The 12,784-nt window shown below is 41.9% G+C and overlaps 1 protein-coding gene across 1 annotated transcript in view; it reads right to left on the bottom strand.

The window, feature by feature from the left end:
- FBN1 (fibrillin 1) overlaps positions 1-12,784 on the bottom strand; it is a 254,966-nt gene that overhangs the window by 56,882 nt on the left and 185,300 nt on the right. The window contains exons 39-44 of the mRNA XM_060096792.1: positions 11,034-11,102; positions 10,823-10,948; positions 9,477-9,599; positions 8,662-8,820; positions 5,589-5,660; positions 1,777-1,902 (exon numbers count right to left, since the gene is read on the bottom strand). Coding sequence (XP_059952775.1) covers positions 1,777-1,902; positions 5,589-5,660; positions 8,662-8,820; positions 9,477-9,599; positions 10,823-10,948; positions 11,034-11,102 — 675 coding nt within the window. The remainder of the gene's footprint in view (positions 1-1,776; positions 1,903-5,588; positions 5,661-8,661; positions 8,821-9,476; positions 9,600-10,822; positions 10,949-11,033; positions 11,103-12,784) is intronic.

Here is a 12,784-nt window from a genome sequence, read left to right on the forward strand (position 1 = left end):
CTCTGTACAACAGATACAGAAGCAGAATATGCCTACCTTGGGTTACAGTGGACCCAGGACCCAGCAGCACCTCACCACCAGGCCTGCCCTGCTCTTCATTAAGGGTGTACAGAAACACAGAGGGTACCTTGTGTAGTTGGAGAAGCCAGTCGGTGTCACAGACAAGCATTTCTGTAATGCATCAGATGCCTAACATCTGATTATATACATACTTGGGGAGGGCAGACGCATGGATGCTCCCTAAATCACTTCTGGAATCCATTCCAATTTCAGTCTGGCTGAGGCATGTACTAAATCAACCTTCCTTTTCTGATTCTGCGAGCTAAGAGTGTGCCGGGAAGCAGCGGACCCTGGATTAAACATTCACCCTGAAGATGGATATCCTACGAAACGGAAACCAAAAGTTGGAGCGCTTTGTAATCTCCATATCCACTGAATGCTACCCTGACAGCAAAGTGCCTTACGCTGGTACAGCTGTAGGTTTTCAGTCTCATGTGTGTAGCAAGGTCTAGGTTGACGTGGTGGTCCTGGGTGGCCTTACCTTTGGTTTCTGGCCAACGGCTGCTGCTTCAGCAGATATAAGTGCCAAAGAGGCACCTGGGTCAAGTAACCAGAATGGAAGAGAATGGAAGAGAAGACATCCTGAGGCATGTACAACAGGTGGAAGACGGTGGCTGTGAGCAGGCGGCCACCTCTCGCACTATAAGGTCACCTGCTGTGGGCTTTGTTCTCCATTCCCACATCATGCCTCCTCCCCACACCTGATCCTTGATGATCTGAAGCCCAGGGCCCGAACCAAAGCCCCAAATGACTATCTCCTTAGGAAGGCTAGGAATGGCTGTCACCCTGTTCCCACTCCCCCGCAGAGCAGGCAGAGGAAGGAATGTGGGCCAACTTGGCCACAGGAAGAGAAAGCCTGGTGAGGAGAATTTAACAAGCATGTGCTTGGGGCTGTAACTTGACTCGTGGTCTATAAGTGGTCCCCAGTTTAGGAGAAAAAGATTTTTTAATATTAAAACGTTGACCTATGTGCTCTAATACATGCTCTAACATGAACAGAAACTCTGCTAGAGACTCTAAGTATTAAATAGAAAATTATTCTAGCTGTTCTAGGGCCCATGGTATATTTAATAACCAGGAACGTCCCTTTTACTAAAATGTAAAAGAACACTATCTTCCCCAGATGTCGGAAAAATATGAAGTGCGGTAAGGAATGCGCAGAATCACATCACAAACACATGGCAAGCGGAGGTAATTTGAAAATGAAAAAAGTACCATTTGCACTCATGCCAACATTCTTCATATAAAATCGAATTTGCTGTTCTTGCCATTTGGGATTCTCTCATGCATCTGAAATATTTGCATTAACCTTGTTTTCACTTGGGGGGAGCAAAGGCTCCGTTTGGAAGCGAACACTGATTTTGAGGTTCAGCTCAAGATGACTGCCCACCACTCACGCCCACTTTCAAGCAATGTGAAACAATAGCCATCTATTGGACACACCCGGGATCTCAAGGCTTTTCCATATCAGCTGGGAAATCTAATACATTGTGTGTGGGGGGAGAGGGCTGGGGAATGGACATCCTGCTTTTCCCGCTGCGTGTTAGGGAATTTTTACATGAAATGTCTTTTGATCCACATGGTGCCCTTCAGTACTGCTAGAGTTAGATGGATTTCTGAAATTCCAACGTTGTGAAATTGGCCACATGTGTGTGTGGGTATGTAGCTCATCGGTTGGCTCATTTCTGGATGTGACATAGTGACAGCCTCTCTTACCTTCACAAACCAACAACTTGTCATTATAGAAGAAGCCCACTGGACATTCACATCGGAAGCTGCCAACCATGTTGATACACACGCCATTTTCACAGACCCCCGGGATCTCCCGACATTCATCGATATCTAGAAACAGAGTAGGTACGTGTGAGTGACGGAACGGCACGTGGTCCCTCGGCAGGGTAAACTGGCATTGAAAGTCAGCTGCTTCTAATTCATTCTATGTAAGGTCTAAAGCCAAAGAAGAGAAAGTGTGTGTGTATGTGCTTGCGTGTGTGCATGTGTGCTGGGGTGGTGATGGAAGCGGGGACGTCAGTGAAGAGCAAACTGAGATAACTAGACTGCTTGTCAGACACTCATGTGTCTATCTGACTGACTATCTGTTTTTCTGGTTTTGTTTTATAATATCGGCTTTGTCCAGGTAGGAGCCATCTTTGTACCCACCGGGCCTTGTGCACCAGATGAGTAGAATAAAGGTGACTGCCAAGAGAAAGTGGTCTCGCTACCCCAAGTGTGTGGTGGTGTTGGTCTAGAATGGGAGAGGAGAGCTGGTGAAGAACAGAGGAGGAGCCCATGGTCACGGCCAACTCTGATCTTCCAAATTCCACTTCAACACCCCCTTTTTCCTCCACATGGCTTTCGAATGGAGGTAAGTCAGGTCTGGGGATGTAAGCTGGGCCTGAGCTGACCATGGAGAGAGAGCAAGCACCAAGGAAGGACTGTCACAGTAGACTGTGGCTTCCCAAGCCCAGGCGCTGGGGCTGGGTTCTACGCTACGGTGTTACTGGCCCCTGGTACACTGTCTGACAAATGTTAAGTGCCAATTAATATGTATTCAATTAAGAACCAGTACCTGGAAGTGGGGTTAGTGAGCATTAAAACAGGACCAAAGTAGGAGTGAGAGCAGAGCCAGGACCCAGGCTGCTAAAGCAGGCTGGCCAGCGGGTGAGGGAGCCATGTGGGCAAGTCTGGTCTCCTCACCAGCCTGGTGGGTCCACTCGTTGTTTGACCTGCTCTGAGCTCCTGACCATTCAGTGTCCTCTAGGATAATAACGGTAACAGTGACAGTAACAGTAGTGTCTCCCTTGCTGTATGCCTGGTATATTTCTCAAGCATTTAACCTGAATTTAGTTACCAAATCAGCAGGGCCACCCTATGAGATGGTCTCTAGGTACTCTGACTGTCCTCATGATGCAGATGATGGAACTAAGGCCAAGTCAGAGCATGGAACTTGCCAAAGACGGTACAGCCAACAGGAGGCAGAGTTGGGATTCGATACCAGGAATCCGCTAACAGGCTGTCCTGTCTCCCGTATGCTTTTCCACAGTCAAACAATCTTCACAAAACCATTAGCGAAGTGCTTGTTATCCCAGAGGGCCCCTCTACCAGCCCTCTGGCAGAGTTTCACAAAACACTTCAGAAGCAGGGAGGGAATGTAAAGCTTTGGTCTTTCCAATCCATTAGGTTTTTGTTATTGTTGCTGAGATACTTTCCTTTACGTATCATAGTCAGGAGCCTCTGCGAGATACTTTGTTTGCATAAGTTGTAAGAAGATGGCTATAGACTTAAGTGGAACTCACAAGAGCTTTCAGAAGAATCACACCCTAAAGCCAATCTGTTTTAAAGGAGAAATTTGACAGGACATGGATTTATGTTGGACCTTTTTCTAAAGGGCTTGATTTTGTTTGAAGACAAATTGATCTCTTTAATGGAAAAAACCCAGCTTAGAATATCAAAGGGTATATTTCCATTTTGAATACAAGTAATTATGTTTTAGATTTTTCACACATTTGTCATTCATGTTCTTAAAAAGTTAGGCAAAGAAATATCACAACTATGCACTATCAGCAAAAAGAAAAAAAAAATTCAGACATTCTTGAACTATGTACGGGTTAAAACATGAAATGTTATGTTCACATTCATTTGTTTTAAATATAAGAGATGTATTTTCAACTTTAACAATAACAGGCTGGGTCAAATTTCTAGCCATTGTTAGGCATAAAAGAGCAAAAGCATATATTAAAAATTATATTTTCTTTTCCTGTATGGATTCCATTTGAACTTCAACTTGGAAAAGTTTATGTTTAAAGACAAGATTAATAAACTTGCTATAGTTTTAACCCCACACGAATGGGTTCTATATGCCAACAATCTTCAGACCTTTCAGAAGAAGAGTATAAAGCTTAAATAAAACAAAGTTTCTCAGTCATCTAAATATTTTGTCATGCTGGAATTTGCTAACAATAAGTATACTGCTAACTATCACATTTCCAGTTTTCAAGAGCTAGAGGCAAAGCAAGCTGTGAGTCGGGACTGGATTCTGGTCTCAGCTCTGTTATTAATTAGCCAGGTGACCTCAGCTGAGTCCCTTCCCCTGTCTAGGCCTCTGTCCCCTCAACTGTAAGGCAAGGTCTAGCTGATGTGGACTAGATGATGTCTGAAGCCTTTCCAGTTTTATTAGTGGATGATGTTAATGCTCTTTTGAGTCTTTGCCTGCTACCAACATTAGAAGGTAGGCCTTGCTGGGGTACACGCCTGGTCCATCCACGGAGGACAATGGATTCTACTATTAAAGACCACTTATCCGGGCTTTCCTGGTGGCACAGTGGTTGGGAGTCCGCCTGCCAATGCAGGGGGCGTGGGTTCGTGCCCCGGTCCGGGAAGATCCCACATGCCGCGGAGCGGCTGGGCCCGTGAGCCATGGCCGCTGAGCCTGCGCGTCCAGAGCCTGTGCTCTGTGACGGGAGAGGCCACAGCAGTGAGAGGCCCGCGTACCGCAAAAAAAAAGAAAAAAAAAAAAAAGACCACTTATCCTCAGATCAGAGATTCTAAGGAAATGAAAAGATCTGTTTTGGGAAGGGGAAAAACAAAGCAGCTAGAGCCGGGTGTTTCAGGCCAATGCCATTTAACAGGTTTTCTTTCCAAATCATGAAGTTTCTTTGGACGTTGACTATGGAGCCATATGTATTTGGCACTAAGAGAGCCAGGCTGATTGCTGGACCGGACGCTTGTTTTCTAAAACAAGGTCATTGGAAAGGCTGATGTGGATTTCAGTTTACTTATTAGGAATAAGGTGATGTTTGCTACTAGACACAACTGCTCAGAATTAAGAGGGGCATCTAAGGATCCATATACATCACACTGGGGAAAGACTCTGAGAATGCAATAGCTTTCCATCTACTTTTATGTTATTTGGTTTTAAACCACAAAGGCATCACTTCCATTGGCTGGACGCTGTGCAATACTTCTGAATCTTGCATAAGCTTCACTAGCACTGCAGTGGTCTCTGCTCCAGTTACCAGACAGGGCCTCAGATTGGAAAGATTTTTTTTTTAAATTTCATATCTAAAAATCCCAAAGCAGATGACCTGAGGAGATTCTATGTGAGATAAAATTGATCCACCTACACATAAGGATTGGTATGAACAGTCATATTAAACTCAGGTCTTAGTCAGATGGAAGGATTGGGAATTATAGTCAAATCAAACGTCAACTGGCCCTACTCCCAGAATCTCTCTTTGTTGATGCCCAGGGTTGGTTTAACTAAGCTTGATTGTAATTCTGTGAAAAGCTTTCCAGTCCCCTTAATCATGACCGACAAATGCTGCTGCCAATTAGGTGGAGCTACACGGGGTGTCTGTACTGTTTGTTTCAAACTAAGAATCAGAGTTTCAATAAAGCTAAATGGCGCTGTTTAATGATTTGTTCCTTCTAAGAAAAAAAAAAGCAAACTGAGAAAATAACAGTGTGTACTTCCTTTTCTTAACACAAAGGCAGAGACAAAAAGTTCCAACAAAGGCATCATAACTCACCAACAGGTAAACCAGTGTAAATGTCGATGACGAAGCCTGGCCTTTGACTTCCACAGAGTGTAGCAAATTCATCTGCAGTGATTGAACAAAGGTGGGGTGGGCGGGGTGGGAATAGGGGTGAGCAGAGAGCAATAATTAGGCTGAACAAAATTACTTTGTATACATTCTTGAAAGGTATTTACCTGTATTTTGAAAAATTTTAAATAAAAAATTAATCTGAAAATTTCTACAGATGGTGTAAACTTCTCCTTAAGACAAGCACTGAAGGAAAAGTAACCTCATGTTGATGTAATGATGAGGCAGAAGCAGAGGTCTCTATATCATATGCCACTTATTTGTATGATCCTGCCTGTAGGAATCTGGGTTTCTATAAGGATGTTGTTCAGCTCTGAACCCAGGGACTGGCATGAGTGTCTCTTTCCACTCTGCATTAAGGGATCTAGGATTTAATGAATGTATACAAAAGCCATTTCCTCGATAGACTGGGGGAGACCATGTCAAATCTAGCTAAGCTCTTGATAGGAGGTCTATTAATGACTAATTCAAGTCAACCAACCAACTTACCTCATTACTTCAAGTTTTGGAGCTGGATTTCTTTTGATGCAGTTCTCTTGTTCTCTCTCACTCCCTCCCCCCGACCCTTTATCTTTCTCTCCTTCACCTGAATTCATCAAAGTTGATAATAAAGGATGCACTAAATGTCATCTGTGGTCCCTTTTAACTCTGCAATTCTGTAATTCCAGATCATGAGTGTAAGCAGTATAGCATGGTATCAATTTAAGCTCAAGACGGCCATTGCCTTATGGGTCAAACCTACTGAAAATTAGTAAAAGGTTTCCAAAAGTATTTTAATCAAAACGTAACACGTTCTTTTCCTAGTGCTTTTATTTCCTTATAAAAAAAGGAGTTAGGGTCCACTTCCAACAAGTGTCACACCAGCTCCACTGACCATCCAGACAAATTTCAGGGACTCCTACAATGTGTGCAGACTGCATAGCTAATGAACAGCCATGCCTGGATTTGGCCAATATTCAACATGAAGACGAAACCTTGCATTTTATATTAAGAGTATGCAGATTCTTTTTTTTTTTTTTTTTTTTTTTTGCTGTACGCGGGCCTCTCACTGCTGTGGCCTCTCCCGTTGCGGAGCACAGGCTCCGGACACACAGGCCCCGCGGCCATGGCTCGCGGGCCCAGCCGCTCCGCGGCATGTGGGGTCTTCCGGGATCGGGGCACGAACCCGTGTCCCCTGCATCGGCAGGCGGACTCTCAACCACTGCGCCACCAGGGAAGCCCAAGAGTATGCAGATTCTTAAAACTCAGACAGATATTTCTGAAAGTAAATGATAGTCTTTATCAGAGATCTCCAAAGTGGTCTGCAGGGGAATGTACAATGATCCATCAAGGTAAAAAAGAAAATACTAGGATGTCTATCTTTGTAAAATCCAATTTTAAAATTAATTTTGTGTATATTTTATAATAGAACAGTTTATGAAAATAATTCATTTCTCAATATAATTTTTTAAACAAATATATAGAGACATATACACATATACTTTTACTTGTAAATACACACAGCAAGTGTGTGTAACCTCCAGGTTTTTTAACGATAGGTATGTATGATCAAAAGATTTGAAGGCCATTGGTCAAGATCAGGGGTCAGCAAATTTTTTCTTAGAGGGCTAAAAAGTAAATATTTTAGGTTTTGCAAGCTGTGCAGTCTCTGTTAAAACTACTCAACTATTTCACGAAAGCAACCATAGATAATATGTAAATAAATTAGTGGGGCTGAATTCTAGTAAAATTTTATTTACTAAAATTTGAAGTTCATAAAATTTTCAGGTCATGACATATCATTCCTTTGACTTTTTTTCCAACCATTTAAAAATGTCAAAATTATTTTTAGCTTGTGGGCCATACAAAAATAGGAGGAGGGCTGGATTTGGCCTATGGGCTCTTGTTTGCCAACCCCTGGTCTAACAACATCTTGCAGAGTGGAGACAACTCGTAATTCTAAGTAATGGTTATTATACTATTTCCAGAGCAAACAATGGATGAAATGGTATATTTTACTAAAAAAGAATCTTCTGTTTTATGCACTGTCAGGTAGCACCAGACAATAGGTTTAGGATTTTACATATCACTGTGGGGAACGGAGTAGGTACCACACAATTCTCAGATCAATGCTCTGCATGGTAGTTCATTCAATCAGATAATCTAGATCATCATTAGTAAATGATGTCATCATGATATATATGACATATATCATCTACCGTATAAGAATACCGCACCAAAGTTTTTGCTTCATTTACTGCTAAGATGTAAATTAGACTTTTTTTTTTCCAAACAGATAACATTATTTGGAGTTTTCTGTATGAGGATATAAGAAGAAATTTCTCTGAGATCTCAATATCAAGGAGTTGATCTTCTCTGCTTTTCTTTAGTGTTGATTTTGCTTTGTGGTCATTGAGACTCTTGGATTCGATCACATCTCCCTCTATATGAGCTGCTAGAAGGTTTAGAGCCCAAGTTATTGCTCGTTGCTGGCAAGTGTGTAGGAATTCCCAGCTTGGATCTTGTGTATTACCCTTGTTCCTTGCTCTGAGTTTCTTACCCTTGCTTGCCATTTGCATTAGGCCTTCTTATTTTACATTTGAATCTTTGTGGGTCACCTTGAATTCTTTCTGGAACAAGATTAGTTATAAATAAGTAAAATTGATAGGACTACGGTTTACTTATTTGTCATACTGCTTTGCCCAATGTTTCCAGACTTTTACTTATATAGCAGACTCCATAACAATGAGAACGATGTTTATATTTTTGTGATATACTGAGTCTATACGTCTGGTGAATGAACCTGGGTATAAATTAGAAAGCATATTCTGTGACTCAGTTTTCAGCTGCAAGGACTAAGATCAAACTGTGAATTTAACTATTTGCCCTTGTGAGCTAATCTTTTCTTATGAAGATCAACGATGCACCCTTTTCTTCCCTTGCTGAGATTCATTTTCCCCAACAATTTGTGGGTAATGTACCGAGCTATCTTTCTGGTAACGGTGAAACTAAAACTCACCTGTGCTTGGGATGGGACACTGTTCACAGGGCTTATTCCAGGCCCGGCCAATGTTGTAGGAACAACAGCACATCTTCTTGGTCATATTGAACAACAGTTCTCCGTCGCAGGTCTGGTTGTCAGCGTAATAGTTCCTGTAGCACAAGCTTCTCCTCATATCTAGAGGAAAGGAGGAAGTTAAGGGACTGGTGATGCCATGGGGAAATCACGACAGGGAGATTCTAAGGGGATACTTAAGGAGTGAATCTCTTTTGAAGTGTATTGTAACTTGACTTCAATCAGGGCAGGAAAAGCCTGCTCTCACACAGCTCTCCATCGTCCTATGCTGCTACAAGAAAAAGGACTTTGAGAAATATATTCCCTGTTGTTTTGTGCCACAGAACTTAGTCATTATGTAGCTGCGGTGTTAATAAACTTTACGTGACTCTCCACCCAGTCTCCTAGTAACAATTCTCCACTGCTATTTGGCAGTGATTTTCTCATTTCCGACTCATGTGATGTTTTAATACTGTAGGTCAGTGCTGTAAATATAGTTGTATAAAGATACACCCAAAATCAAACAAAAGAAGTACTATTAAACCTTTGTTTGGGATTTTCCAACATTATATTTTAAAGAAAACTCCCAACCACCCACACGAGGTGGTGAGAAAAGGCCCAGCTTATGCTTTACAGGGGAGGAGGCTCTCTCAGTGAAAGTGTGGCAGTACTCGCTCTTAGAGTAACTTAATGCTGAGGACTAATTGCTGGCTCGGAAGCTCTTTTTCTCTTTGCAAATGAAGACCAAACATACATTATAAAGAAAAGCTGGGACTTACCCATGCAATTATTCCCCCCATTCACTTGCATGTAGTCTGGAGGGCAAATACAGGTGTAGTTGCCCACGGTGTTATAACATGTCCCTGGACCACAGATTCCGGGAGTTTCACATTCATTCACATCTATAATCCAAAGAGAAAGTGGAATGTGAATACGGAAATTTCACTCTTTGGAATGGTCTGGTACTCAGGGTCAATATAAATGTTGATGGTCTTGGAGAAAATCCACAGGGCACTTCGCAAACTGGATAAGGAAAATGGATGTTTCATTCTTCAGTGTCCTTAGTCTGTGCTAATGTGTGCATTTTCAGGAGAGGAGTTTTGGAAAAGGACATTTTACCTTCTGATATGAGTTCTTCATAAATGAGTCCAAAACATCCTCAAACACGTGCAGTGATGGTAATGTGGAGAAATTATAATTCTCAAGTATCTTTCAGGAAGATAGCTAGGTACTTCATATGCTCACAAAATCTCAGGAAGGATATGATATATCCCGAAGCCATCAAAAACTGGCTTCATGAATCTGCACTGGTAAGACAGCAGAGAAGTAGGTATATCATGCCTCCTTCCCCATTTTCAAACACAGGGGTTGATTCTAATTTTTGTTAACTCCATGGGTCTTAAGCTGTGTCATGTGTATTGTGATGCTTGACTAATACTCAACAAGGTTGTCACTGCCAAGGTCACCTAATAAGCCTTTTGGAGAACCAGAGGAATATTTCCCCTCCAGGACACAGGGAGGTCTTCTCTTCCCAAATCCGTTGTGTGACTCCTGTATATAGATGAAAACCATTTCCCCACGCTGGTCAGTGGTCCACGTGCTCTGAAAGCTAACAGTGGTCGATAGTCTCCATCTTCCCAGTAAAACAGGATGAACAGAAGTCATCACTTGCATCATAAAACCAAAGGGGCTGCCTCCAAAGAGAAGCTCATTTAAATGCTTAGTACAAATGATAAGTGGTAAAGGACAAGAAGAAGAGCCCAGAACTGTCCAGAATATAGAAGCCACTGAAATGAGACCTGTGCCACTCCAATAAAAATGGCTTTTCTGAAGAGCATAGAAAACTCTGCAGGCATAAACAGGACTACGGCTCAAGATAACAAAACACCATTTCTCTCAAAAAAAAAAAAAAAAGAGGGCGATTTAGGGTGTATCGGACATGATATTCTGTCACTAACATGAGCGCAAGCTGCCACGTGTGGGATCGTTTCCTGGCCATGTTCGCACTTAGACTATTGTGCTGTATTGCTAGAGTCTCAGTTTCCCTGGTGACTAACTGTATGCTGGTTTTTGAGGTCAGTTCTTAATATCTGAAAAAACCTGTCATCCTAAAAGGGCCATTTACCATCACACACTCTGGTGTCTTCATTCAGGTAGTAGCCCGTCGGACAGCGGCACTGGAAACTGCCAAAGGTGTTGATACATTTCCCGCCTTGGCACAGCCCTGGGAGCTCCTGGCACTCATCGATATCTATCAAAATGACAACGACAGCATTGTAAATAAAACCGAGGAAGTTCCAAAGGTGCGCACTTTAAGATAAGCGAAAAAGAATTACCTTCCAATATGACCGTTATAGGGTTGGGTCGAAAACCTTCTCCTCCAGGACAAAGAATTTTGTACTCAGCTATGGAAACAAACAAACAAAAAAATCAGACTGAGTTCTTCTGAATCAAAAATTTCTAGAAATAGTATCCTCAAGAGAAAAACTGACATATCCATCTGAAAATATTCATTTTCAGGAAGCTTTGGCAGTTACCCCACTCACCTGAAGCAGGTTAACATCTTTGTATACACTTGTCCTTTCAAATGGCTTTTTCTATGTGTGCCAAATGTAAGGCTACTGTCCTCAGTCTCTGAACCTTCCGCCTCCTCTCTGGTCTTATGTTCTTATGAACTATTTTATTCTCTATCTCCATCATTATTTCTTTTTAAAGATTTTTCTTTCCCTTTTTATTTTGTAACCATCTCCTCCATTTTTATGTTTTGTTCAGTCTTATTTCCTGGGAATCACAACTTCCCTTAATATTGTTAATCAGCTTGTCTCCAAAACCCTTTCCAAACAGAGCCTTAGGAAAAGCTGTTCTTTCTTGGTTCCCATCCCACTTCTCTCCTTAATGACTAGAGAGTTTTCTTGCCCCTCTGTTTCTACTGATGGCAACACTAATTCCCCTGGTTTCCAAAACCAACTTTTTACAGTGTCCTTTGATTCCCTCCCTTAATTCTGTCATCCAAGTATTTCACTCGAAAACATTTCTTTCAGTGCCATGCACCAGCAGTGTGGTCCATACAGGAACATATGGATAAGAATGACCCAAATCTGCTGTATCATCTTGATAAGCGTCTGTAAGAATCAGTTCTTCCATATTGATCATGGTCTTTCCAAATCTGATAATCCCCCTCTTTGATTTCTGAAATTTTATGTATATATGCATACATGTATATATGTATGTATTCCAGTTCTAGCTCTGATCCAGTTTAAGGTGGGGTGGACCTCTATTGCTTGGCTAATCATTGTTACTCAATAGAACTGACTCCCCCTGCACCCCACCTAACCATCTTGCTTTGATTCTTTCAACATCAGTGAAATTAACTATCCTCCTCTTTTATTTTTCTCTCCCCTTTCTGCAATCATCTACTCTTTTTAAGTCCCCTCTTTCATGTCACACCCTTCCTTCAAGCCCCAATTAAAAAATGCACCAAGTAAAAAAAAAAAAATGCACCAAGTTACCACCACACACTGCCAATCACAACTGACTTCCCTTTCTGAATAAAGGAGAGAAGGAGGTGCCTGCCAAGCATCCATCCTTGTGCTGAGTGCTTTACATGAGTGATTTCATTTAATCCTATGAGGCATGTTATGAATGAGGAAACAGGCTTGCTGACTCCAAAGTTACATGGGTGGCAAGTGACACAGTCCTAACTGGAACCAGGTGTTCTCTTCCACTCACGGCACTGAGTCTGCTCTTCTTTCTTCCCTTATTGAGGTCTACATTGAATTACAGCTCTTATGTTTAGGTCATATTTTGCTAGACTGTACACTCCTGGAAGGCAGGAACTACCCATTAGACTAGAATTAGCCATCCAATTATCCATGAATTATCACCTCTGCACACACAAAGTACATCCTCTAGGTACTCAACAAATGATTTTAGAAAAAGTAAACAAGTGACCCTTCAGCAAGGAAAGAATCAATACCTATCCCAATATACCCTGTAAGCAGCAGCCACTGACCTTTGCCCCAGAAGCTACATCTGACTCTAAATCGTAATACAGCATCCACTTAGAATAAAGGAAAGCCTTTTATGT

Source organism: Mesoplodon densirostris, chromosome 4 (assembly GCF_025265405.1).
Source record: "Mesoplodon densirostris isolate mMesDen1 chromosome 4, mMesDen1 primary haplotype, whole genome shotgun sequence".
NCBI lineage: Eukaryota > Metazoa > Chordata > Mammalia > Artiodactyla > Ziphiidae > Mesoplodon > Mesoplodon densirostris.